This window comes from Crocodylus siamensis, chromosome 3 (assembly GCF_052110815.1).
Source record: "Crocodylus siamensis isolate JL-2025a chromosome 3, ASM5211081v1, whole genome shotgun sequence".
Classification (NCBI taxonomy): Eukaryota; Metazoa; Chordata; order Crocodylia; family Crocodylidae; genus Crocodylus; species Crocodylus siamensis.
The window spans coordinates 90,233,583-90,260,951 of record NC_143397.1 but is presented as its reverse complement, the minus strand read 5'-3'; the positions used below and the strand labels follow the sequence as shown (position 1 = coordinate 90,260,951).

The following is a 27,369-nucleotide window of genomic DNA, read 5'->3' as shown; positions in this document are numbered from 1 at the left end:
ATGAACAGAACAACAACAAAAAATCTAAATGAAGATTTCTCAAAACCTACCTCCAGGATGCACTACAGGAAGAGAAGGCAGCAGCAACTAAGTCTGCTTATATCCTTTCCATCAAGAGTTCCCTTACCTTGTTATAATAACCATAGGTGATGGCATTTGGTTGTATTCCAGCATTTTTCATTTCAAAAAGGACTCTCACTGCCTGAACAGGATGGCCCCAAAATCCACACAGCTGCATTACAACTCTATAGCATACCTGGTAAGATTGAGAAATCCATTACCTGATCAATTTTGAGGGGCATTTTAAGGAAATTACCCCCTCCCCCCCCCAATGAACTAGGTAACAATTGTTAAAATCTGAGAGAGAGGGGGAAAAAGCAGGCAAGCTGCTACTCGGTGCATAATCCTCAACAGCCAGGAGAGGGAGCACAAGGTAATGAGTAGAATGCAAAATCTCACTGATATGAAGATTCACATTGTTAAGGAAAAGCAACATGTGTTCCACTAGGTTAACCAGTCCGATAAACAAAAAACACAAGTTTCAGTATTTTTCCAAGTTAAGGCTACAACTGAAACAAAAGAGAGTAACACACATGCACAATTACTTAACTGCTCATCCTTTACTTCAGTACAGCTTCCAACTTAATATAATGCATCTTTTTTCATTTTTTGTGTGTTACCCATCTTCCTGAAATATAACACCTTTACAATACATGGGCAAAAAAGCCATTTTTTAGCCCACAGACTCAACCCAATCAATAAGAGTCACATCCTAAAAGCACGTCCCTTCACTAAAATGATGTACAGAAGCTATTCTGGAACACTGCTAATTCTTGCTAAAAGGTACAGATTACCAAGCAGTGTTACAGAGCCACCGAGTTGTAAGGCAGGATAGATTTAGTGACCTCAGAGAAATCAGTAAAAATAGAAGCTTTAAAAACACCAGCACTTACTTGGGGTAAGTACAACCTAACAAAACCCTCATTGCATAAAAAACGTGCAAAACACAAAACAAAATAAAACCAATGAGACTGATTATCAGAGAAAAAGTAGTCTGAAAGGTGAAGGAGGTTCATATTTGCATTGAATGTCAAACAAGGAGTGAAAATAGAGCAAACTTAGCACATGCCCCACTCTAGTTCTGGCAAGGTAAGATAATAAATTGAGAGCAGTAGAGACTGAAGCCCTCCACATAGTGCAAATTTTCCCACATTGCCAGAAGAGTATTTCAACCTAATCTGTAGAATGAGAAGTCCAGTCCCATCCACTATTTGGTTCATTTTAGGAGGCACAAGTGAGGTGGCTAGTAAACATCACTATATGAATAATTTTGGGGAATATAGACACTTTCCTCACGGGAACTGTATTGAGATGGTTACTCATTTCATATTGAACAAAACAGTAGTAGATGACAATGGTGCTATTGAGCCAAGCTGAATCAGAAACAGATCTACAGATGAAAGGCTTTAAACAAGGGTAATTTTCAATACATTCAAAATATGTACTTTGACAATTTTATAGCCATGTCTGCTACATGCCTGGTTCACTCTTCCCTTTATTTATTGGGGAAGAAAAAATGCAACATTTATGTTTACTGAGAAGAACTCAATAGAAACAAGGTTGAAATAATCTTGTTTTAAAAAGGTACCTCAAACATTTTGGGGATAAAATTAGAAAACCCTTAATTATATAAGCAGTACAGCAGAGTTGCCCCAAAAGGAGTTTGAGATGCTGCAAGATGCGCGCTGGGATCATAAAAATGTTCCCTGTGGTGCATATTTGCAGTGCAGGCTCAAAATTTGATACCTGGATATCCAGGTATCAAAATAAAACATGGGGGAAAAAAAAGCAGGGCAGGGCATGGTCCCTAACCATGCCAGTACTCCAGAGAGATGCTCTGGCTTCTGGCCAGAGTGTCTCTATGGTGCTCCTCCTGATGTCCCAGCACATGGGGCATTAACCCTTAGCATGCTGGGTAAGCAGAAGTGTGGGAAGGATCACGACCTGGCCACTGTCATGCGTAAGTAGGGACATGGGTAAGTTTATGGGTGTGGGTGGGTGCGAGGAGTGGCGGGGGGGGGGGGGAATGAGGGATGTGAGGAGTGATGGGCTGATGTGCTGTCTATGGGTGGGTTTGTGGAGGGGCTCGAGCAGGGGCTGCCACACAAATTCGCCCCCCCCCCAAAACCCTCCACAAATCACATGGCAGGACCGGGTCTGGTGAGGCCCACTAATGTGCCTTGCACAGGACCAGGAGGTGTGGCTCCTATGCGAAGGAGCATGAGCTACGCAGCCTGGGCCAGGCCATGTTGGCCAGATACATTTTCCACAAGGCTCAGGCAATGATGCACAGCTGTGGCACAACAGGCCAGAGCCCATTGCCATTTGAGCCTCATGGAAAACACGCCCAGCTGGCTCAGCCTGTCCTGAGCCACGCAGCTAGCACTCCTTTGCATAGGAGCCGCATGTCCTAGTCCTGTGCGAAGACATGCTAACGGGACATGCTGGGTTGGGTCCCGCTGCATGCTTTCTCCCCGCACACAGCGGGTCTGGCAGTGCTGCGGCTGGAGACAGGACCTGGCCTGGCACGACACCCAGTCCTTGTGAGTGACCCAGGACTACCTGAAGGCACAGAGTGCCATGCCAGGCCTGTGCAATGTAGCACAGGCAGCGCTGGGTACCAGGCGGCCAGGGCTAAGCCGTGCTGCCCTATGTCACATATGCGGGCTGTGCCAGAAAGCCCCAAGTACCCTGATGGCTGCTGTCGGTGAGCTGTGGGCCATGTGGGGGAGCTGTGTTCCTCCAGGGGGGGCTGTGGCCCTGTGGGGCGAGGGGGAGTCCATGTGCTGTGTGGGGAGGGGCTGAGCTCTGTGGGGGGCAGGGGACCCACCCCTTCTGAGCAGTCCCCCCACAATGCCCCCACACACCCCAGGCCCCCCCCCCATACCTTCCTACCCCCCCTCCTGCAAACCTCAAATCCCCCCCATCACAGACCCATTGTGCCCAGCTGCCAGACAGGATGAGACCTGCTGGCAGGAGCTGTGGCTGCAGGGGCAGCTGTCCCCACACCTTGGTTAGTGAAGGGGTCATGGGGAGCTCTAACTGTTCTATGATAAGAAAACCAAAAGCAAACATCAAAATACACAGATATTATGATGATAGAGACACTTGTCGCTTCCAAATTGCTTTAAAATTCTAAATAGATCAATAAAACATTGCCCAACTGATCTCTCCCTCTCAGTCTCTTGTGGTCTTTTGTTTTAATTGTGGAAGAACATGGATTTTGGAGTATTTTAAAGAGTGAATTTGGGATTTTTTTTTATCAGAGATTCCGCAGTTTTTAAAATAGGGAACACCAGAATTCCTGCTGGTAGTGAGGCAAGTGGCAGGACCCAGGCAGAGAAGCCTGCTCAGGGCTGGCATCGGGGACCCAGCTGGAGGTGGATGACCTCCTAGCCCCAGGAGGACATGCTTTGTCAGTTCAAAGCAGACCACCACACTGGGAACATCTTCCAGGCGATAGATGTCCACATGGCAGGGCACAGCACACATGATAGTAGTGCTGCACAAAGGCCAACTGTGCCAGCCCACTGGCAGCTGGCCAAGAGGTGCAGATGCCTCTGCTGCAGCTGTGCAGTCCCCATCCAGGTCTGGCAGGAGTGCAACTTTAGGGCTGCATGCTGTCACAGGTGGCAGCAGGTCATAGCCAGGCAGCAGCGGGTAGAGGGTGCAGGGAACTTTTGGTTAGGGCTGCTTCAGCAGTATAGGGGGCACAAGGGGCTAGTGTCCCCAGATACCAATTGGCTGGGCTCCAGAAGCTCCTGAGAGCAAGTAGCCCTGAGCTGCTCACCAGGGCAGGTTTTCATACTGCTGGGGATAGCACAGGTGCTGGCCCCAGGCTCTACCTCCTCCTGGCTGAAGATCTGGGAGGAGCTGGGCAGGGTTATTTTGCCAAGCGGCTTAACTTGCCCCACACATAAGTACATGTCCAGGCATGTGCACCGAGGCAAAAATCCCTGGCTCAAATTTGTGCCGCTCCTATGTGAGCTGCTGCAGGTGCACATGCCTACATGTGTGGATGTGCCCACAAAATCCAAAATCAATTAATTGACAGTATACAGTGACCAAGGCATAACAACAATATAGTTATGAATCTCAGAGACAAAAGAGTTGCATGATGTTATTTGCAAAATGTAGACAAAATTAGCATGCCTAAAATTCTTATTAGGCAGCATTTTTTCTGCAAAAAATTTCACACTGGCATTTGAAATCAAACTCTGTGAATAAGGGGATTTTCTCAGCCTCATCTCCCTTTTCAGTAGGTCAGTTTGGTAGAAATGGTGCAACATTACTAGTAGGATACAATTACTTTCTAGCTTACCGAACCTGATCTGAACTAAATGCCACAGCAATACATGTTCAAATTTGAACCATGGCATCTCAGCAAAAAGGACCTCCCACTTCTCATTGGAAAGGTTTAGTGCAAAACACAGAAGAGGAATTGAATCTATCACTAAGGGTGCATCCACAATCCCATTATATTCCAAACATAGGAAAGAACAGTACTTTAGTCAAACTTCTCCAATATACAGGGGAGAGTTGTGTTGCACTCTTTGAAATGAGCTTCCCTTTTCTGTTAAAGCAATTTTTAAATTGATCAATTTTAAAGGTAAGTGTTAAAGAACAACAGCTTATCACTTAGATTTTTAAATTAAAAAGCAGAAGGGCTCTAAGTTTGCTCCTGGTAAAAGTTGGGATGCAGGCCCTGACACAAAGATTATAATGGCATTTGACCCCCATGTAATATACCCTGCTGTGAAGGAAAGAAGTCTGTAGCTGGCCAAGAGCTCCAGAAATGAGGGATCCAGCCAGGGCACCTGGAAATGCACCAATTCAGTAAGTCTTTTGGGCTGCTTCTGGAGTTGTTTCTCTTTGGCATAAGCCTAAGAGGAAGACTAGTTGTGGAGACAGAGTCAACCTCTGTGGGAGTGTAACATACGTCCCATGGCATAGCATTATCCTCTGACAAAGGCACTGGTGAAAAAAGAAATTTAATTTCCAGTTTTCCTAACCAACTGGACAGCTTTAAACACACTTCAGAAATGCCCTGAAACAAAAGCTGGGAGCTAAACACAGACTTGACATGTAATGAAATATCAGCAGTTGGCAACTGATATGTCTTTCTAACTTAGTTCCCCATTCTGGAAAGAGGTTTTTTGTACTTGCCTCATCAAGTGGTTCCACGTCAGTTTTTCTCATTTTAATGAGAACATCATATGCCTGCTGCAGTGCTTTGACCTTAAGATGGGCAACTCTGACATAGGCTGGCAGACAAATAAACCATAGACTGTAACAATGACTGAAGAGACACTTGGCCCACTGTGGGGGGTTTGTGTAATACCTCTTGGCTAATTTATGGGCTGTTTTTATCTCCTGTTAAGGTAGAAACAATGACAAAAAAAAAAAAGATATGAAGACACACACAAACACCATCCTGAATTTGAAGATTTATTAAAACACATATTAAAAATGGGATGCTGGGATCATCATGAATCATCCTGGAGAATGCCACATAGACATGACCATAACAGCTCTTTGTAAGTTAAGTCTGGAATTACAATAAACTCTTTCCCACTTCAGAATGCATTAAAGTCTCCTTTGTTTTATTTGTTACACAAATACCAAAGATTGGACTTAAACATAACTTTGAGACAGGAAATAACTGTTACAAATTCATATTTTTTTGCTTTTATTCCTCAGTACCACCACATGTGTAGCACGGGTTTCACAAAGGTACTAATACCTATTCTTTAACCACCACAGAGCCCATCACATAAACAAATGGAACAGTTCTACCCCGTACCATACACTTCTAATTACACAACATTTTATATAGAAACAGCAACTGTTAATCTTACCTGTTTTGTTCTTTTTGCCATGAGTGCTGGGCTATTTGAAATGCTGCCTCCAGCTGGGTGTCTGTTGAAAGAAAGTTTGAGCTCCTGTGGCCTGTCAAATATCTTCAAGTCTAGTTTTGGGAAGTTTTTATAGCTATATATAAAATAAAAAAAAAATCAGGTGTCATATTTACGAGTCTTTACTTAGCTGTTTTGCTGTATTTTTTCAACTTGGTACAATGGCCTCTTATTGTCAACCTAAAACACACTACAGTTAGACAGCATATTTGTAAAGAACGCTATAAAATGAGAGAAAAGAGTGCATAAAAAGGAAGGGAAGGGGATGGGAAGGCCCTTCTACTCTCTCTTTCTACTGAGAGGAACTTGGGAGGAGGCTGCAGAAGGGCTCTACTTCAGTCCATGAGCCCAGAGAGTCAGTAAATCCTCCATACCTCAAAGGCTGGTGCAGCCAGGAGATGATCAGTGAAGAGAACAGCTGAACGCAAATCCCCTAATACCTCCAGAACTTCCACAGAGGTGGAAAGATAACATGAGTTAGAAGGGAAAGCATCCTGTACTCATGGACAGACCATTCCCTATGACTACACAAAGCTGAATGAGTGGAGTCAGAATACTGCAGCAGGCTCCCCCAACCTTTGGACCCAAGGAATGGAAATGCATACCACGAGTACCCACCAACAATATACAGTCTAGTAGTGTGTTACAATATTTCAGTGCTCCTACTGCATTCATTCATTAATTCTCTAGCAAACCAAGCACACATCACTGCAGATGGTGCAACAGAAGAGACAGAAACTAGATAGGTAGGTAAGCAGGTAGAAAAATATGTGATCAGAAGATAGCATTATTAGTGGTAGTAATGAGTGCCTAGCTTCATTTAAAAAAAAAAAAATATTGGCTCTAGGAAAATTCCATGAGCAGACCACAACTGAAACTGAAAGAGTCCTTTTATACACCGGTAAAAAAAGTATTGACAAGAAGTTGCAGTATGGTGCAACACCTGCATGTTTTGTTGTTATTTAAAGTGTCAAGTTCCCAATCCATCCTGTTTACTAATTTAAGTATTCAAGTGTACTTGCATTTTGCATTATACCTGTACTTAGGGGCCCGGTCCTGTCCATCTTCAGGGGGAGGTTCTGGAGGCATTATAAACACAGTGTGTTCACTCTTCTGTGACTCATCAAGCTCAATCAACCGTGTGTCCTCTGCAGAGTCAACATCAACCTGCCAACACCATTTGTGCACTTAGTTTTGGTACAAGACACTGGTTTTGAGACTAGTGGTGGCACTGTACATTTTAAAACACCCATGCCCTAGGTTTTTTATTCTAGTTTTCAGGCACCTCCACAAACAATGAGGAGACACAAAATACCTTTTCTCCTTTTTCTGTTCCCTTGTCAGGAAAAAGCTGGGAAAAGGAAAAAGTGAAAGTTAGAGCTGCTTACAAACTAAAATGATAAAACATTTACACATTCACATATTTTCAGTAAAGATTACCCTATCATGTTACTTGGAATGCAACTCATTTCTGTAGTTCTATTCTACAGTTAAGCAAGCTACAGAAAAAATAGTTTTATCCCACTGAGACACATTAATGGCGAAACAGTCGAGTTACTGTGTATATATACACAGCAAACAAAAGGAAAGACGTATCAAACAACTTTTTTTTTTCTCCTCAAATGTTGCATAATGAGTTGCTTCAGTACTCATTAGGAATGCAAGATGCACTCCAGTAGCCTAATAAATGAACAAAAACTGAAGAACCATACTTACACAAGTAAAAGGGAGATACATTCCTTAAAAATCCTATGTCAGCTCTAACTGTACAAATTACAGATTAAGTTATAACCATTTCACTCTCTGTCAGGAGTGAAACTTCACTATGAAAATGAATTACATATTGAAAATATGGATGATATTTGGTCTTTATATCTAGAAGTCGATATACATGTCACCACTGATGTATGTTTTGCATTTAGAGATGAGACAAAAATTTTATCTATGCAGGTGCACAATTTAAAAAGCTTGTAGCTTCTGTGTTTAGCAAGCATCTTGCTATTTTAAGTCCCAATAAGTATACTTACATTGCAATGACAGCTAAATTAAAACAAAGGAAGAGGGGAATGAGCCTGCCAAGTAAGACGGACAATGAGGAATTAGAGAATGACTGAGACTGGTAACCATTCAGAAGGCATTTGGTGGAAACTGGCATATTATGTACAGAGCCATCTCCACCCTGCTCGCTATAGGAAACTTCACAGACTAACCTACAGATTAAGTTATGGGGGCCCCACAGAAAGTTTCCTCAATTTCCACAAAAGTTAGAGGAAACATGAAAAGTGACTAAGTGATAACTACTAAACACTATCTCACTACAACAGCTGCTCCACTGAGAAAGTCTCCCTTTTATAACTAAAAGCAACAGTCACCAATGCACATTTAACAGAAGCGCATTACATCTTTTTTAAAAAAGTAAAGTATTTTTCACCTTTTCTGTGCAGTCATCAAAAAATGCCAAGCCAGTGTCCTTGTCGCTCACAAAACTGCACTCCTCTATGAAGCGGCTAAATATCTGTGTTTTCGTTAGAAGTGCATAAAATTTTGTGTAGGCACGGTCTCTACTTTTTAAAAACCCTGGTCAAAAAAACAAGCACAACTAAATACCACATTTAAGACAAAGTTCCATGAAAAATTAACATGAAAGTTAACATTTAAAAATAAAAATCAATCAATCAATCAATCGCATTTTAAATAAAAGTCTTGCTTTTAATGCAATTATAAATACCTAGCATTTTTAACATTTGAAACATTAGAAGAGCCACTACTTTATTTTCTGAGTTTGCTTATGTAACATTTTTCAATACTTTGGGAACAGTCATTTCCCCTTCCACGTAACCATTTTCCTGGGATTGTATGCTCCCTGTCTTTGCAAAAAAGAGGACATACAAAACTTAAGGAAAGAGTCCCCATAAAAAAAATCACAAAAATTGATAAGACTCTCAGAGATAAGCGTAGAATCTGAACATACTTCAGTTATTTTCCAAATTAACAAATGTGCCTTTATTACCTGTTCTCAACTCTCTCTGTCTCTCTCTCAAATGCTCCTGACGGATGTCAAAGTAAAGTAAAATAAAGACACAATAGGATTTCATGCAAGATCCCACATTTGCACCTCCTGCCTGTGCGAATGGCAAAAGGCATGAACGTGGCATCCTGAATTAGATCCCATTGTGCCATATTGCTGGAGCAGGGGAAGCTCTGCACTGGCAAACAGCAAGTTTGTCTTCGAGCTGGATGAGCACACCCTCTGCTCCTGAGGCCCATCAGCTGATCGGAGCTCCCAGCTGGGGGGCACCATGTAGTATAATCCCCCAGCTGGGCACCCCAATCAACTGAGGTGCCTCCCAGTCTTTGGAGCACACAGGAGTCCTGAAAGGCAATCAATTAAACGTGTGATAGGAACCAGACACAAAAAAGTTATTGCACATATTTTTATAATAACTTTTATTCATTTTATCATGCCATTAATTGATTGAATGTGTGGTTAGGTCACTGCTTAAGATTGCAATTAACCAGTTAATCACCATCTTAAGTGTTTGTCAGGGGCCAAAAAAGCAGCAGATATGAAATGTCTGCAAACTAGAATGAACTGAAGGGGGCCAAATGATGTTTCTCTTCTCCTCAATTTTCTATCTTTATTCTAAACAGAATTAAGAATACTTTACTTTGCTCCTTGTAATCAGGTGACTGATTACTATTTATTCTCAATATAAATAGTAATGTTTCTTAAACCCCAGAGTTATCTTAACAACTCCCATGCAAACCAGAAATAGTATCACGTTATTGTAAGACAATATGTCACACTACAATCCCTGTGGCAAAGCGTGCAGTTACGTTAGTGGAATATCCATGTTTTAATCAATACTAAACATCTTTATTCATCTTATTTTATCAGATTAAAATTTCTAAAAGATTCAAAGGAAATTTAAATGATTAGAATACTCTCGGGTGTGAAGTACATGTGAGCCATACTATTAACTCATAAGTTAGCTCTTCAAATCATGGACTGCATCTACTTGCATGCTTTTGAACTGCACCCTGTACAATGCTGCCCTCACCCCAACTTGGCTGTTGGGCCTGATTTCACATATTACATCATAAAGATAAACACAGTTTGTATGGGGCCAAAAACATCCTCACCTTGATGGTCAAACAAGGAATCAGCAGCAGTAGCTTTATTTGAAGGTGCCTGTGTGATCGGCTTGAGGAATGGTCTGTATCCCTTTAAAATAGATGCCATGAAGCGTAGGAAAGCCTCCTGGATTTCCATCTCAAGTTCTGTCATCTTCTTCTGCCAAGAGAAATCTGCCTCTATAGGAGTCATTTCCACTGCAGAACCTTCTTGTGTCTTTCTGTGAACTGGAAGAGACATAGGGAGAGTGATCTTCATTAGGATGACATCATAACAGACTGTCCTAAGAATATATTTCGACTGTAGGCAATCTGGAAGTTTTCATAAATGTTAACACTAGAAAATGATTTTCCTGCATTTCCTGACCCCCCCCAACTTACTTCACGTAGCTCAGAAGAACCAGTTAAATGACACTAACTTCCATTCGCTATTGAGTTGAGATGCACCACATTCAGTGACTTAAAAGGGACATTCCGTCACTTTTCTCCCCCCATCCATCTAGTTGCCCAGGTTCTTAGCTAATTACAATGGGTTCTTTTACACCAACTCCTGTCACCTACTAGACCCAATGTGGTCATTCAACAATGGAAGTCTATGAGGTGTATACCAGACCTTCCCATTATGTGTGCAAGATATGTGTAGGCAAACAGCTGCACAGAGCATAAGAAATCTAAAAACTGTGTCTGGTGAAGGTTAGAGACAGTCAGGTGGGCTGCACACAGAGTGAGTGGGTACATACATGTGCTTTCACAATTTTGTAAAAACACAAGTATTTGCACATGCTGAAAAATATGCCAGATGCATTTAAAATTTTATCCTTAAACAGAGGCTCTTCATTTTGGAGGTCAAAAACCTCTTGCTACAAATTGAACTATCAATGTCAGCCTCATTTTCTCAGTTTATTCTAAGATGCTTGTGAGGTTTGAGGAATTAAAAAGTTAACTTAAGACACTTGTCTCTGTTTTGCTTAATATTGCTATTTTGGTGTGCTGCATTGGGAAGGGACTCTAAACTGAGCATAGTTACCTTTTACTTTTTTCCACCCACATGAAACAAAAGTAGTCATTTTTTATTGCCTTTTCCTCAGTGGCTAAGTACAGACAGTCAAAAAGCTCAAGGTTGAATCAATTCAGTCTTTGCAGGTTAGCCTAAGCTGCAGAAATTAAACTGAGAAGCAAGTGAACAGACATTCACTTTTGATTCAGGAAATCCAGCCACATGCCTAGTGGCTCGGAGGATGCTACAGCACACCTCCCTGCCTGCCAGCCACTGCCAAAGGAAAGGGGACTGAAGGTCCAAGGCATCCCCCCGTCCCGTCCCCCCCAGCTCGACTGAAGCGGGTGTGGCCACATACTGTTCTCTGCTCAAACAGGGAGTGAGGTGGGCAGGGGTAACAGCTTGAGGGGGCTGTCCCCCGCCAGGCAATCCCAGGCTGGGGTCCAGGGCCAGGGAGGGGGTTTAAACCGCCCTTCCCTGGCTCAGTGTGCTGGGTTTGGGATGGGGCATGGCTATGTCATCTGCTCCCAGCTGAGTGCATGTGCTCTGGTAAATCTGATACTGCTGAGGAGCTGGAGCCTTTGCAACATGCCAGTCCCTTTGAAGGGGAAAGCTGCCATATGATAACCGTAGGTAACCTGTCATAGACAAGGTTCTTTGGATAGATGTGATATCTCTTTTATTAGACCAACCAAATAGTTGGAAAAATTGTTCACTGTAAGCTTTCAGGCACAAATGCCCTTCTTCAGGCATAGAGTCTGTTGGTGTTTGTGTGTTCTCCTGGGTAGAATAGAAGCCAAAATACAGGTCTGTGAAAATGCAAATGTGTGTCAGGAACAATAGGTGTGAAAACGCAGTTGTGGGGAGGTAGGGAAGAGGGGAGAAGGTGATAAAATGTAGCTGGAAAAGGCAGACAGGTTACCTGGGGTTATCAGATGGCAGGCAGGTTATAATGTGCCACAAATGCAATGTTTATATTTAGTACATGATTTTTCTGTATCTAGTAGATTTATGAAGTGAAATTTGTAGGCTTGACTATGAGAGGTGCTTTGTAAATTTCCTTTGAGGATTAGAACTGAGAGATTGGAGAGACAGTGGTCATCTTGTAAGAAGTGTGAACCCACAGGTAATTGGCTATTTTTTTTCTTTGATAGATTTTTGGTGAGAGTTTATTCTGGAACACAGTTGTTTGGTTTCTCCTTATATATATATTCCATCAGGGTATTTAGTGCACTGCATGATATATTATATTTCTAGAGGTGCTGGTTTAAGATCTAGGAATGGTAATGACTCTGTTGTGAGGTGTAATTAGTTGTGAGGGTGGTGGAGATGTGTTGGAAGGTTTTTACATTTCTTGTCCTGGCTTGGTCGGGATCTATTCGGTGCATTTTGGGCCATAGGAAGCTTGCTCCTGGTGATGAGGTTGGCAAGGTTCAGTGCCTGTTTAAAGGCTAGGATAAGTGGTTCTGTAAAGATCTCTTAAAGAACTGGGTTTTCTTCTAGTATGGGTTGCAATTGTTTGAGGACTTTCCATATAGGTTGCAGGGAGGTCAGGGGCAGCGGGGAGAAGAGGGACTCAGGCGCACGTGTGTCCTTCCCACACGTGTGCCTCCTTTCTGGACCCGGGCGGAGGAGAGTGCAGCAGTAGAAGCGGCGGCGGCGAGCGGAGCAGCTGAGGGGCCAGCAGCAGCTGATCCCCCTAAGGTAAGTGGGGCTGAGGGACTGAGGGGCCGGCGCAGCTGAGCCGGATCCGGAGGGGAAGCCCCCCGGGTCCCTCTTAGCTGAGCCGGTAGGGAGCCGCGCTCCCGAGCCGCGCGAACAGAGCGCGCAAACAGGCGCGGTCTGTAAGAGCGCGCCGGCGTTTGCGGCGGCGTTCGCGCCGGCGGGCGAACAGGCGGGGCCCAGAGGCTGACCCCTGCTCTGCTAGTAAGGGCAGCAACTCCTGCGATGGTGTCGACACGGAGTTCTGCCAGGGCCCCTGCCCGGGGGGCGCGGCCTTCCCGGGGCTTGTCCGAGGCCTCCACCCAGACAGAGCCCTCGGGGGGGCTGCCGTCCTCCAACCCCCTGGCCTGCGGGAACTGCCTGGCAAGGTCTGGGGGGGCAGGGACTGGGGACTCCTGCACCTGTCCTGTAGGTATCCGCCTTAGGACCCTGGAGGAGCGGGTGCAGGAGCTCCTGGAGGAGGTTAGCAGGCTGAGGGGAATCCGTGAGGCAGAGGAGGAAATTGATAGGTATTTTCTTTCTCTGCAGGGTGATACAACAGAGGAGAGGGCAGACCGGGATGAGCCCTCCACCGCTGAGTGGCAGACAGTCTCCCGCGCCAGAGCTATTAACCATGTTGCGGCACCAGTTCCTCCTGTCCATCTGGAGAACAGATATGAGGTCCTGGCAGCCCTGGAGGAGGAGGGAGCAGTGGAAGATTCCAGGGAGGAGACTTTGTGCACACAATGTCCTGTGCGGGCGGCGGGAGTCAAGAGGCCTAAGAGGAGGAAGCGTCGCGTCATCGTGATTGGTGACTCCATCCTGAGAGGTACGGAGGGCCCCATCTGTCGCCAGGATCCCTCAGCACGTGAGGTATACTGCCTGCCCGGAGCGAAGATTCAGGATGTGAAGGGGATGCTCCAGTCCATCATCCAGCCCTCCGATTATTACCCCATGGTCCTTGTCCATGTGGGTACTAACGATGCGGCCAGGAGAGCCCCTGATCGCCTGATGGAGGACTACCATGCTCTGGGAGGCGTGCTGAGGGAGATGGGCGCACAGGCGGTCTTCTCTTCCATCCTGCCAGTGAGCGGACGCGGCAGACGTCACGAGATGTGCATTGCGGAGACCAACTGGAGGCTACAGGAATGGTGCTTCGAGGCGGGCTTTGGCTTCCTCAGCCATGACCGGCACATCGTGATGAGAGACATGCTGGGATGGGATGGGCTCCACCTTTCCCCTAAAGGTAAGCGTGTGTTCTCTTCCAGGTTGGTGAACCTCCTTCGGCGGGCTTTAAACTAGGCTCGTCGGGGGAGGGGGAAGATGAGGGCGGAGGAGACGATGACATACCAGGCCCAGCAACAGCCAGCGAGCCCAGACCAATGGTCAAAACGGAGAAACAGGTAAGCGATAGGGGACGGGGCATTGCTGAGACTAGGGGGTCAGTGGGCACAACCGCTGAAGGCCTCAAATGCCTCTACACGAATGCTCGAAGTATGGGGAAGAAGCAGGAGGAACTCGCCCTCCTCCTAGCTGTCACCAGCCCTGACATAGTAGGGATCACAGAAACGTGGTGGGACTCATCGCATGACTGGGCGGTGAGTGTCAAGGGCTATAGGCTATACAGGAAGGACAGGATAGGAAGGAAAGGTGGAGGAGTAGCACTCTACATCAAGGAGGAATATACTTCCTCGTTAATTAGCATGGGGGTAGAGGGGGGGCACTCTGAGGTGCTCTGGGTTAGAGTAAAAGGCAGTCCAGGGGAGAGAGACTTAACGGTGGGAGTCTACTATAGACCTCCCAACCAGGGAGAAGAGCTCGACCTGGAATTCTTAGGTCAGCTTACAGAGGCAGTGAGGGCTAAGGATGTGGTCATCATGGGGGACCTAAACTTCCCAGACATCTGCTGGGAGGAGCAGTCAGCCAAGTCTGATCGCTCACGTCGGTTCTTAGCCAGACTGCAGGACCTCCATCTAACCCAGGAGGTGCACAGCCCCACCAGGGGAGACGCCTTGTTGGACCTAGTGCTGGCCACGGGTGATGACCTGGTGAGGGGGCTGCGGGTGATGGGCCACCTGGGAGACAGTGATCATCGCTTGCTGGAATTCACCATCCAGCGTAAGGTGGCAAAGGGCTGCAGCAAGGCAACAGCCCTAGACTTTAGGAGGGCTGACTTCAACAAGCTAAGGAGGATAGTTGGGGAAGCGCTGAGGACCCAGAGGGGAAGGGAATCAGATGTCGAAGGTGAGTGGTTGCTCCTTAAGGAGACGATCCTCCATGCCCAAAGGGAGGTAATCCCAACAAGGGTCAAAGGGAGCAGGAGGGCACATAAACCCCCATGGCTCACTAAGAGCATCCGGGAATGTCTCCTTGCTAAAAGGGAGGCATATACCCAATGGAGAGATGGGGTCATCGCCAAGAAGGACTATGTTATAGTCGCCCGAGGATGTAGGGGGGCAGTCAGGAGGGCCAAGGCAGAGTTGGAGATAGGACTAGCTTCCCGGATTAAGGACAATAAGAAGTCCTTCTTCAAATACATAGGGGGTAAAAAGAGGGTCCCGGGTAATGTGGGGCCCCTGCAGGACACGATGGGCAACTTAGTCATCACGCCAGATGACAAAGCTAACATATTTAACGATTTCTTTGCCTCTGTCTTCCTAAGTAGGGACCAGTTCAGCCACCTCCCTGCTGGGCCCCCCTCGGGCCCCGAGAGAGACACGCCTGGGCCAAGGGTTAGCGAGGAGTTAGTTAGGGTACTTCTGGAGAAGCTGGACGTGTTCAAGTCCGCTGGTCCGGACGATCTTCACCCTAGGGTTCTACAGGAACTGGCTGAGGTCATTGCGGGACCCCTGGCACGGCTCTATGAGCACTCGTGGTGCTCTGGCGAGGTGCCGGAGGACTGGAAGAGGGCCAATGTGGTCCCTATCTTCAAAAAGGGAAAAAAAGAGGACCCGGGAAATTACAGGCCAGTTAGTCTGACCTCAATCCCGGGTAAGCTCTTTGAAAAAATTATCCTGGCACACATCCAGGAGGGCCTTGCGGGGGAATGCATGCTCAGGGGCAACCAACATGGGTTTATCAGTGGCAGGTCTTGTCAGACCAACCTGGTGGCCTTTTACGATCAGGTCACCAAATCATTAGACGCAGGGGTTGCTGTGGATGTAGTCTTTTTGGACTTCCGGAAGGCTTTCGACACTGTCTCTCACCCTGTCCTCATCAAAAAGCTGAGAGACTGTGGTGTCGATGCCCACATGGTCAAATGGGTCGCCAACTGGTTGGAGGGCCGCACCCAGAGGGTGGTAGTGGATGGGTTCTTCTCGACCTGGAAGGATGTGGGCAGTGGGGTTCCGCAGGGCTCGGTCCTCGGGCCTGCACTGTTCAACATCTTCATCAGTGACTTGGATGAGGGGGTAGAAAGCACCCTGTTCAAGTTTGCTGATGACACTAAGATGTGGGGGGATGTGGGTGCACTAGAAGGGTGCAATAGGCTACAAGCTGACCTTGACAGGTTGCAACGGTGGGCGGATGAGAATAGGATGGGGTTTAACACTGATAAGTGCAAGGTGTTGCACATGGGGAGGAAGAACCGGCACCACACTTACAGGTTGGGGAACTCTCCTCTTGCCAGCACGGAGACGGAAAAGGATCTTGGAGTCGTCATTGACTCCACGATGAACATGGGCCGGCAGTGTGGGGAGGCAGTCAAGAAGGCCAATCGTACCCTATCATGCATCCACAGATGCATCTCGAGCAGGTCCAGGGAGGTGATCCTCCCCCTCTATGCGGCACTGGTCAGGCCGCAGCTGGAGTACTGCGTCCAGTTCTGGGCGCCACACTTCAAGAGGGACGTGGACAATATGGAAAGAGTTCAGAGGAGGGCCACTCGTATGATCAGGGGTCAGCAGGGCAGGCCTTATGAGGATAGGCTACGGGACCTGAACCTGTTTAGCCTCCACAAGAGAAGGCTAAGGGGGGACCTTGTGGCCTGCTACAAACTGGTCAGGGGGGATCAGCAGGTATTGGGGGAGTCCCTGTTCCCCCGTGCGCTGCCAGGAGTGACCAGGAATAACGGTCACAAACTGGCGGAGGGTAAGTTTAGATTAGATATTAGGAGGCGCTACTTCACAGTCAGGGTGGCTAGGGCCTGGAACCAGCTTCCAGGGGAAGTGGTGCAGGCTCCGAGCCTGGGGATTTTTAAAAGGAAGTTAGATGAGCACCTTGCCGGGGTCATCTGACCCCGGTGCTCTTTCCTGCTAAGGCAGGGGGTCGGACTAGATGATCTACCTAGGTCCCTTCCGACTCTAGCTACTATGAAACTATGAAACTAGGGAAGGTATGTCATAAGCAATGGTGTGTGATTCACAGGAATTGTCTTTTTGTACTGCAGCAATTCATGTGGTATCCGGGTGGCTCTTTCAAAATTACGATCCATTTCTCTGGACCAGTGTCCTTGTTGGGTGAAAGCCTTTCTGAGATTTGCATAGTGACAATCATAGGTATTCTCAGTGCAAATTCAATGAGATCTTTCCAGAACCACCCATCTTAGCCTTTAAACAGGCACCAAACTTCCCCAGCCTCATTACCAGAAGTGAACTTCCTATGGCCCAAACCACACCAAATAGATCCAAAACATGTAAAAACCTGCCAACACATTTCCACCACTCCCACAATAACTACGTCCCACAACAGAACCATCACCATTCCTCCATCTTACACCTGCACCTCCAGAACTGTAATACATCTCATCCAGTGGACCAATGCCCTGATGGAAAATATGTAGGAGAAACCAGCAAACAACCGTGTACCAGAATGAATGCACACCGAAAACTTATCTCCTACTGTCTCCCATTCCCTTTGAACCTTACTGACACGCATTTGCATTTTCACAGACTTGCATTTTGCATATTGGTTTCCATTCTACCCAGGAGAGCACACAAACACCAACCAACTCTCCCTATGTCTGAAGAAGGGCATTTGCAGTGAACAATTTTTCCAACTATTTAGTTGGTCTAATAAAATATATCACATCTACCCAAAAAACCAAAGCTGGTTCTCACACTCTGCCTCTGTGGGTGGACACAAGGCACCGGGATCTGACTGCCTGATGCCAGTTCAAGTGAGAGTGGAGACAGAGAGCCGAGACAGAACAGGAAAGAGGAAACCTGCTGCAAAGAATGGGAATGAGGGCAGAGACATGAATAAGTAACACTGGAGAAGGGAATAGCTTTGAGGGGGGAGAATAGCTGAAGGGATGAAACAAAAGATACAGTGAATTATTTTCTCTGAATAGGCGTAATGAATCTAACTTGTTACTGAAGCTAGCAGAAGAGTTCAGGGTTTACCACTAGAGCAGAGAGCCAGGTTTCCCACTCCCGTTCCCTTGTCAGCCAGCCCTCATTGCTCTGGCTAGGGAGCAGAGTGGCAGGGCCAACCCAGCTCTCCTTGAGCACACAGCACAGTCCAGCCCAGGGCTGCAAAGCATCCTGGGATGAGGGACTATGATTTAACTTAAACCTGGAAAGGGTCTAGGACAGAAGTTTCATAAGCCGGGTTAACCTAAATCAGTTAATAATGATACTACATTCAACCAGGTTTATCTTAAACCAGTTTCAGCCATTTTGAAACTGGTTTATGTGCACCCAACTTCTGTTATTACAGGTTTAAACCAGTTTCTGAACACTTAAACTGCAACTTATGTGCAACTTCTGTCCCTAGCCAGTGGGGTTAACCTATTATGTTTAGTGCCAAAGAATAAAAGCATTAACCCAGTTTGATATACACAACTACCTCTGCTCCAGTTAAATTTGGAACTCAGCCATGAGCAGCTGCATATTAGATAGAACATCTGACTCTTAATACATCCTGCCAAGAGAGCTGGAGTGGAGTGTAAGATTTTCCAAACAGATTTGCAAACAGACTTGCAGTGATAATTTATTGAAAATAGAAAGGCAACATAATCATCTAATTCCTTAAGTAAATCAGTTAACAATGATACTACATTCAACCAGGTTTATCTTAAACCAGTTTCAGCCATTTTGAAACTGGTTTATGTGTACCCAACTTCTGTTGTTACAGGTTTAAACCAGTTTCTGAACACTTAAACTGCAACTTATGTGCAACTTCTGTCCCTAGCCTGCACTTTTCCTATTTTGTTGTTAACATTTCACAACTATCATACATTTGCAATATCAGAGCTAAGAACACCTCCTCTGTTCATTGTAAAATATCCTCATATACAGGTTTCTGTCAATTTATGAGGGTTCTTTATATGCAAATTCGATCTTATACAATGAGCATATTTAAGACCTATAATTTGTTATATGGGAGGTAAATTCCCTCTTATGTGATCAGCAAAGACACCGCCCTCCCCCCCTCCCCAAACCAGTTAAGTCTGGAGGGGGAAGGGAAAGGGCCGTGACCCTACTCACCCCAACCCCAGCTGCAGCAGCCCTGGGAGTGGCCAGTGCCAGCTGCCTGCAGCTGCTGGGCTGCGCCATGCTCTGCGTGTCCCCACTAAGCCTGGGCTCCGCTTGTCTACACTCAGCTCTGTTCTTGGGCTATGCCGTGCCCTGGTGAAGACAGCTGGTGTTGGCTGCTCCTGGGGCTGCTCCAGCATAGGTTGGAGTAAGTGTAGACAAATGGAGCCCTGGGTGGCATAGGGCGTGGCACTCATTCCAGCCCCAGCTGCAACAGCCCTGGGAGCACCTGTCAGGAAGAGAGAGAGTCCCAGGGCTCAAACACACAAGGGCTAAACATAGGGTCAGTGGCCCCAGACCCACAGCCCCAAAGAGCCCGGCAGAAACCCTCCTTACCCAGGTGTTTCTGGAGGGGAGGGGCTGGGAACACCCAACGCTGTATAAAGAAGAGAGGGGGGAGAGTGGAACCGGAAGGAGGAGGAGAATCGAGCCGAGCCACGCTGCAGGGAACCTTGAAAGCAACGTGGAGAGCTGGTAGGAGACTCCTCCAGAGAGCGAGCTCCCCAGAGGGAACCTAGAGAGAGGACTGTTGACCCTGCAGTACTTGGAACTGCTTGTTATCACCACGGGAGCCAGTGGAGCCCAGCAGAGTAAAGTACCATAAAGTCTCTAATAGAGGGGCACTCTAGAAATTTTGTACCATAAAGTCCCTAAAAGGGGCGCAAAAAATGGTGTCACAGGTGGACTTAATGGGATGAGGGGAATCGTGACGACCTCAATGAGAGCCACCGTAGAGACGGTAGTGGAAGAGAAGAGGGACTGACCTCATGAATGTCAATTTTGTTTGTGCTCTGCTAAAAGGAGCTGGAACAATAATCCAGGCCAGGAGTGCTTGGTTTTGGGTTTTGATTTTTGATACTGTTAAGGACTTGTTGCATTCATACTCTTAGTATTTCTTCAGCTACCTTGGCAATCATTTACAGAACTGTTCTAACATGATCATAATAAGCTTGGATCCATAAATGGTTCAGCTGACCCTCTTTAAACTGCATTTTAAACACAACTCCCTTCTTCATATAGGAGGATTTCAGGGGTATCTTATCTCAATATATCTTTAACCAGAAGTGAGAAAAGAAAATCTGCAAAACATATACATACAATGGTAAGGGTCTTAACATTTATACCCTCAGTTTTTTGTTTAAGAGCAGCTAGTGTACATCATCAATACCACACAGTAATTTCATAGAATATTTGCTTCCTTTCCTATCTCTGTCCCCTTTATTTTAGCTGTCATACTTTACCTGATGCTAACTGTGGATGTAGTTTCTTTAAAGTGCTCAACAGAATTTTGCATGGCTTCTTAGGAAGCTGCTTCCAGTTCGTACTCTTCTTATCATCTGAACTACAGAGAGAAACAAACAAATTAAATCATGAAAACGGTTTTGGGGGTTTTTTTTGCTACTTCACTTTCAAGATGTGATGCCTACACGCGGAAAGTTCATTGACCTTTTCTCCACTTAATATTGTTAGGGATAGAATATACAATAGTGAGAACTAAACTGAAAACTGTATCATCTCCTTTAACAATGGAGCAATCAAAGTAGTGTTTCTGACACTCTCTAAGCTGTAAACAGGATTTGTAAATAGTTTTGCTTTTTAGAGAGTTAAGCAGAAACTTTTCAGATTCACTGCTCTCTCTCACTGAACGTTTGCCTCAAACATACCTGAATTAAGCTCATCTGTATAGGGGTACTATGCAAAATATGATTCATACAGAAATTTTTGCATTCAATGGCACTAAACACAAATATAATATACACACTTGTTGTATGGAAGAAAAGGGAAAGTACAGCAATTAGTAATAGAATACTATTAAAAGGCATCTAGCGATAAAGTATGATCAGGGTCCAAGTCTTCTGATCACATGCTGCAGTGCAACATGTGATACACCAGTCCAATTTCCATTCTCAACTTCAGCCCTCCCAGGGACTGGGAGGGTTGAGCATTCAACACACATTGTGAGACCTATGTGGATTATTAAGCAGTGGCATGAATTGGCTTAAAGGGAGGCTCCTCCTTGACCTCAGACAGCAGCTACAATGCCAGGCCTTATTCAGCAAGGGAAAAGTAAAAAGAAAGGGAGAGCAGGGCTGAACCCTGAGAAAACTCTAGGCAGGCATGCATATACCTTTTAGGCAAGTATTACCATTCCTACTTTACTAACCAGTAAACTGAGGCAGGGAATTTAAGGGAGACTTGTCAGAGACTGCCCAGCAAGCCAAAGCCAGGATAAATATGCTGTGGTCTCTGGCTCACAGTTGTGCACTAAGGAAACTTTACATTTTTTTTCCCCTTCTAAGCAGCTCCTCTTTCTAGCAATGTTCACTATATATGTTTTTCCAGCCCACTAGAAACTTCCTTCCTTTGAATTATTATCAAAATAAATAAAAGTAAAACCACCCCTCTAAACCCCTTGCCTTAGAAAAACCTACCTCTCTCAAATGGGTTTGCACTGTTACTTTTGCAGATAGTCTGAAAGCAACTAATAATAGACACCAAGAAGGATGCTGGATGAATGAAAGGCATTCAATATTTTATGGCAGTAAATAAATCTTAGTCAGTCTGTGATAATGGAGTTACTAGTAAGAAATGCTTTCAAAAGACATTTGTGAGTCACCAGTTGAGATGGGCAGTTATTTTCTAGTACTTTCTGGAACGTTATTCTTTCCATTCAGCTGTATAAAGTCTTTCAAAATAAACCGCTATACTGAAGTACTGCTACATTATTTTATGTATATAAAACCATGCATCATTTCTACAGAAATGAGAGTTGGTCAGCATGAATGGATTTCATCTGGTAATAGCCCAAGTGAGTTTTATATTATCATACTCTGTGCTTGCAAATGTTTATTCAAACTGATTTTTTAGAAGATCTCTCCATTTGCATACCAAAAAATCTTTATTATCAGGTGTTTAAGTCTTCTACTTTCAGCATTTAAAACTTAAGTACGCAAAAAGTAAAGATTTTTCCACTGAAGATAATAAAAATTAATATAAAGAAATATTTTTACTTTCTTCCCAATTCTGTTAGCTGTGTCTTCCACTTGCCATGATTTATTCTTTCTTTCTATACTTTAGTATTCTGAAATGGACTGCTATGAAGTTTTGCAATGTTTTCACTGGAGAAAACAAAACACAAGCAGTACGGTTCTGCAGTATTTCCTTTAATGCTGTCACTGGGACTAATGAAAATCACATTAGTATTAACAATTTATAATAGAACCTGATGAAGCATGTCTTGCAATTCAAAGCTGGTATAACTCTATATCTGCTATACAGTTAGTCCAATAAGACAGCACCCTAACAAACCTTTGCCTCCTGCATAATGAAACTATATAACATATATTTCTGCATAGGAAAAAAAAAACCTCATGTACTATATGCAGCTGGAACTAATAGTATTCTTAAATATTTTTAGATTCTACAGGCATGTGCACACAAGCAGGCATGTACACTTGCAACAGCTCAATTAGCAAGGATGCAAATTTGAGCCGGGGCTTTTTGCCAGACACGCACTTTGGTGTGGTGCAAGTTGTGCAACCTGGGGCAAAATAACCCTGCCTGGCTCTTCCTGGATCTGCTGCCAGAACCTGGTGCCAGCACCTGTGCTGGCCCCAGCAGTGTAAAAAGCTACCCTATCCTGGCGCCATCAGTATAAAAAGCTGCCCTGGCAAGTAGTTCAGGGCTACTTGTTCTCAGGAGCTTCTGGGGCCCAGCCAATTGGTACCTGGGGACACTACCCCTTGTGCCAGCTGGACTGCTGAAGCAGCCTTGAGAGTTCCCTGTACCCTCTACCCACTGCAGCAGTCTCGCAGTAGGGGCTGCTGCCTGGCTGTGACCTGCTGCACAGGGTGCCAGCCCTGAGCAAGCTCCTCCACCTGGGTCCTTTCACTGGCCTCCCTAACAAGAATTCTGGTGTTCCCTATTTGAAAACTGAAAAATCCCTGATAAAAAAGTCCTGAAGTCACTCTGTAAAATATCCCGAAATCCATGTTCCTCCACAATCGAAACAAAAGGCCACTACATATATAGAGAGCAAGAGGGCTTTGTAAATTGGTGATTTCCACTGGATTTCTGTCATTTCAAGGTATCCATTCCATTTAAGTCTTAAATAATCTGTATCAGGTCTGTGACATGACATTATATATTCATAGGGTGATGTCAGAGAATGGGGAAGAGAAGCAGATTTCAAGGCAAAAAATAATATTTCTGAAGTATTAGCTGTACTTAAAGTCTCAAGTCAAAGCTGACTTTCTAATACTTGATGAAGTCAAATATATTGCCATTTAACTGTTTTCAGAAAGTCAAATTCATTGCATGACCCAGAAAATGATTTAATATGTTTTCCTATTAGAAGCCATTCTACATGCACAATACCCTTATCCATCCAGTTTCTTCACATCAGTTTGTGGGACCCGTACATCAAAGAGAGTTTGCCACAACTAGAGGCCTTATGATATTATGAAGGATTAAATTTCAGTAAATTGGGTCTGGGAATGAAATTATATTTAAAAAAAGATTGTACTATGCACAAGTAGATACAAACATGCTGCTCAAGTGTTTTTATGGAGTATCTATACTAACATTTGCAGCAGTGTGCAAAAAAGGTAAAGCACATCAATTCAGACAATGTTTTACTGACATACCTACAGTGTTAAAGAAATCTGGAAACCTGTCAGTGTCTCTATCATCATAATAAAATGAATTCTAAATACCTATATGTTTTGCTGTTTGCCTCTGGTTTTCTTATCATAGAGCAGCTCCCCCTGACCCCTTCACTAACCAGGATGTGGGGACAGTTGCCCCTGCAGCCACAGCTCCTGCCAGCAGGTCTCATCCTGTCTGGCAGCTGGGCACGCAGGATGTGTGTTGGGGGAATGTGAGGAGCAAGGGTGTGTGGGTAGGTGTCAGTGGATCGTGGGGGCTCTACTCAGGAGGGGTAGGTCCCCTGTGCCCTGCAGGGCGCAGCCCCCCTGCACAGCTCATGGACATCCCTCCACAGGGCTACAGCCCCACCACAGGGGTCACATAGCCCCTGCAGGGGCTACCCCACCCCCACTGGGCCCACATGTCCCATCTCCACTTGCTCCCCCAGCCCCTCGGATTGCTGCACCGCCTGGCCCCACACCCCACTTGTACCCCCGACTCCCCCAATAGCTGCCCACCCAGCCCCAGCCCCCACTTGCACCCCCCAAACCTCCCCAATGCCTGCTACACCAGGCCCCATCCCTCACTTACACCCGAGGACTACCCATGGCTGCCCTGCCTGACACCAGCATCCTGGCAATTTAAAAAAAAAAAAAAAGCCCTGCACTCACTGGCAGTAGCAGTGGCCGTAGAGGTCACTGGGGCCTCTTGGCAGAGCCCCCCCACCAACATGGGGCAGCAGGAACCAGCCCTGGTCCCCTGGCACTCACACTGCCACTGCCCCATCACATGAGTGCAGCTGGGGTAGTCAGGGCGCCATGTGGCTCCATGTACTATTGGGCAGCTGGGGCCACTGGAGCTGTCACCTGGGGCCCAATACCACTCAGCCTGAGCAGCCCCAGATGCCCGACAGAGCACGGAACCGCATGGCACTCTGCCGACTCTGGCTGCACCCGTGAGATGGGGCAGTAGCAGTGCAGGTGCCAGGCAGCTGGGACTGTCCCCACTGCCCCGTGCTGTGCAAGGGGAGGAGGGCGGGGCACTCTGCCAAGAGGCCCCAGTGCCCCTTATGGCAGTTGCTCCTGCCAGTCAGTGCAGGGCTTTTTTATTTCTGCTGTTGTTGCTGGGATGCTGGGGCTGAGCAGGCCAGCCATTGCAGGGTGGGGAGGCTGTAGGAGCCGGACGGGGATGGGGACAGGCAGGGCAGCAATTGGGGAGCTGGGGGAGCAAGTGGGAAATGGGGCTGGCGGGGGTGGAGTATAAAAAAATTAGAGGTGTACCGATAAAGATGTTTTGGGCAGATACTAATGCCTAATTACTGACAAGCCATATCGGCTGCTACCAGTCCAATTGCTGATATGCAGCCTGGAAGCTTTGAGAGCAGATCTGGTTGGTAAGTCTATTTGGGGAGGAGAAGGGGCAGATGGAGGCCTTCGCAGTGAGGGAAGAATTGGGGCTAGGGCTGGGCAGGTCTTGGGATGGAGCTGCTAGTTCATCCAAGGGAGTGCGTGGGAGGGTCCTGCCGCTGTGAGCATCTCTGGAAGGCATGGGGGGGGGCATGCGCCCTCCTGGATCGGTGCACAGGGTGAGGGTCGGCTGCCGCTGTGCGCTCAGGGCCGGGGCTGCTCCAGCCTCTTCCCAGCAGCTGCACTCAGGCCAGAGGAGGCTACAGTGAATTTTGGGGTGGCTCTAGCCCCCCCCATAGCCCTCCTTCCCAGTGCTGCTGTGGTACACCTCACCTTACCCAAGTGCAGCAACCAGCAAGAGGCTGGAACAGCCCAAGCCCTGAATGCACAGTGGCAGCCTGCCGTCACCCTGTGTACAGATCTGGGGGGTGGGGCACATGCCCCCCATGCCTCCTCTGGGGGTGTGCAGTGGCAGGAGTTGCTCCACACCCTGTCCCCATGCCCCACACCTCCCAGGTGAACCACTGGCTCCATCCCACACCCTGTCCAGCCCTGGCTCTGCTCCCTCTCTCGCTGTATTGGCTCGATCTGCCCAGAGGGAGTGAGGCAAGGGCAGGGGGTTGAGCCCCCCACAGTACAGGAGGAAGTAGGGCTGGGGCAGGGGTGAATCATGCAAAGTACATTCAAAACAACATTAAAGATTTTCCTCCCTTCAATAGTTATATTTGTAATGTAATTTTTGGTACATGAACTGTGGTTTTAGTGGGGTGAGAACAATTTTTTTTTTCTGTTCTTGCAGCACTAGAAAAATTCTATAAAACATATCTACCCCTCAGATTCGCTGCTTTGCACAACTTACTCTACACTAAAAGAATTAAAATGAAACTTAAGATCTTGAGTTTTAATGAAGGCATCCACACACTGTATGCCTAATGCCACCATAGCTCACCTCCAATCCACCTTCCTTAGACGGAAAAGCCACCATGCTGGAAGAAAACAGCATAGGCGATTGGTGCCTCCTGCACTTGCACCCCCAGTGGGCAGTCAGTGATCGGGGGGTAGGGTCCTCCATGGCCAATCTTGCCAACCAGGGGTGGGGGGTGCCCCCAGGGGCTGATCCCACCGACTTGCAAGTGGCAGTGGCATGCCACTGGCATTTCCGAGTAAACGCAATTGGCCCTGGGGGGACTGCTTCTCCTGGCGCCCACACTCCCTGGCTGGCACTCTCAGGGGGGCACCAGAGCTCTCGCCTGCCCCCACTGCCCAGGAACTCTGCTGTCAGGGAGTGCACCAGTGCTCTCAGGGAAAATGCCAAAGTGGACATCAGTTTTGTTTTTTTTTTAATTATTAGCTGATAATTTTGCATGCATATTTTTATAAGTTTATGTCTTAGCATTCAACTGACTGATCTCCACGTTCATTGGACACATACTTGCAGTTTTATCACATTCATACATGCCAAATTTCAGAAGTGGCATAGTGGTTTAAAAGGAAACCTGTAGAATAGTAAAAGATGCAGACCCTGTCTCTATTCTGGCTTACATTCTCTAACAGTCACTTTTTCTGTTCCAGATATACAATTCCATGTCTACACACTTACTTTACTTCTGAATTTAGCTCAAAATGTTAGTTCAATATACTTCAATTCGTTATGCAGCTTTAGCAACAGCAGAGACAGATAGGACTAAGAAACATCTGTTGAAGCACTGTTCCTTGAAAGTATCTAGTTTTTTGGGTACCTCTGATATTTTACTGTATATACTAGCAAAAGTTAAAAAAAAATCTCAAACTTACATGTACACCATGTTTGTGTCTAAGTCAACGCAAACAACATCCTGTGGTGGATCATACAGATCAAAGTATCGTGAATCAACTCCAACTATAAATGGAACAGGAGCGCTGAGCACCGTTGCCAGAGACAGAGGACAGAGGGGGATGTATGGACATTGCCATTGGAATGGAAATATCATCTGAAGGAAAAAATGAAATGAAATCCATGTATTAAACAGGACAACAGACTGTGTGCAATAAAC

General features: G+C 46.2%; 2 protein-coding genes across 5 annotated transcripts in view; one reads left to right on the top strand and one right to left on the bottom strand.

The window, feature by feature from the left end:
* Nucleotides 1-27,369, bottom strand: part of DENND4C (DENN domain containing 4C) — a 170,285-nt gene that overhangs the window by 46,575 nt on the left and 96,341 nt on the right. For all 4 annotated transcript variants that reach the window (XM_090038783.1, XM_090038785.1, XM_090038784.1 and 1 more), the window contains 9 exons: nt 27,131-27,306; nt 20,525-20,625; nt 10,119-10,337; nt 8,407-8,552; nt 7,291-7,326; nt 7,012-7,142; nt 5,919-6,051; nt 5,227-5,433; nt 128-256 (listed from right to left, as the gene is read on the bottom strand). In XM_090038783.1, coding sequence (XP_089894909.1) covers nt 128-256; nt 5,227-5,433; nt 5,919-6,051; nt 7,012-7,142; nt 7,291-7,326; nt 8,407-8,552; nt 10,119-10,337; nt 20,525-20,625; nt 27,131-27,306 — 1,278 coding nt within the window. The remainder of the gene's footprint in view (nt 1-127; nt 257-5,226; nt 5,434-5,918; nt 6,052-7,011; nt 7,143-7,290; nt 7,327-8,406; nt 8,553-10,118; nt 10,338-20,524; nt 20,626-27,130; nt 27,307-27,369) is intronic.
* LOC149868520 (uncharacterized) lies at nt 11,608-14,218 on the top strand. Its single transcript, XM_090037167.1, has 5 exons — nt 11,608-11,655; nt 12,610-12,810; nt 13,357-13,636; nt 13,895-13,958; nt 14,076-14,218. The coding sequence occupies exons 1-5, from the start codon at nt 11,608-11,610 to the stop codon at nt 14,107-14,109; spliced, it is 627 nt and encodes a 208-aa protein (XP_089893293.1). The 3' UTR covers nt 14,110-14,218.

Excerpts from the sequence above, each read along its gene's own strand:
- LOC149868520 (XM_090037167.1), top strand. The coding sequence starts at position 11,608 with ATGGGGCATGGCTATGTCATCTGCTCCCAGCTGAGTGCATGTGCTCTG. Across the intron at positions 12,811-13,356 it reads CAGCAGCTGATCCCCCTAAG|GGTGATACAACAGAGGAGAG; the intron begins GTAAGTGGGGCT and ends CTTTCTCTGCAG. Across the intron at positions 13,959-14,075 it reads AACTGGAGGCTACAGGAATG|GTTGGTGAACCTCCTTCGGC; the intron begins GTGCTTCGAGGC and ends GTTCTCTTCCAG.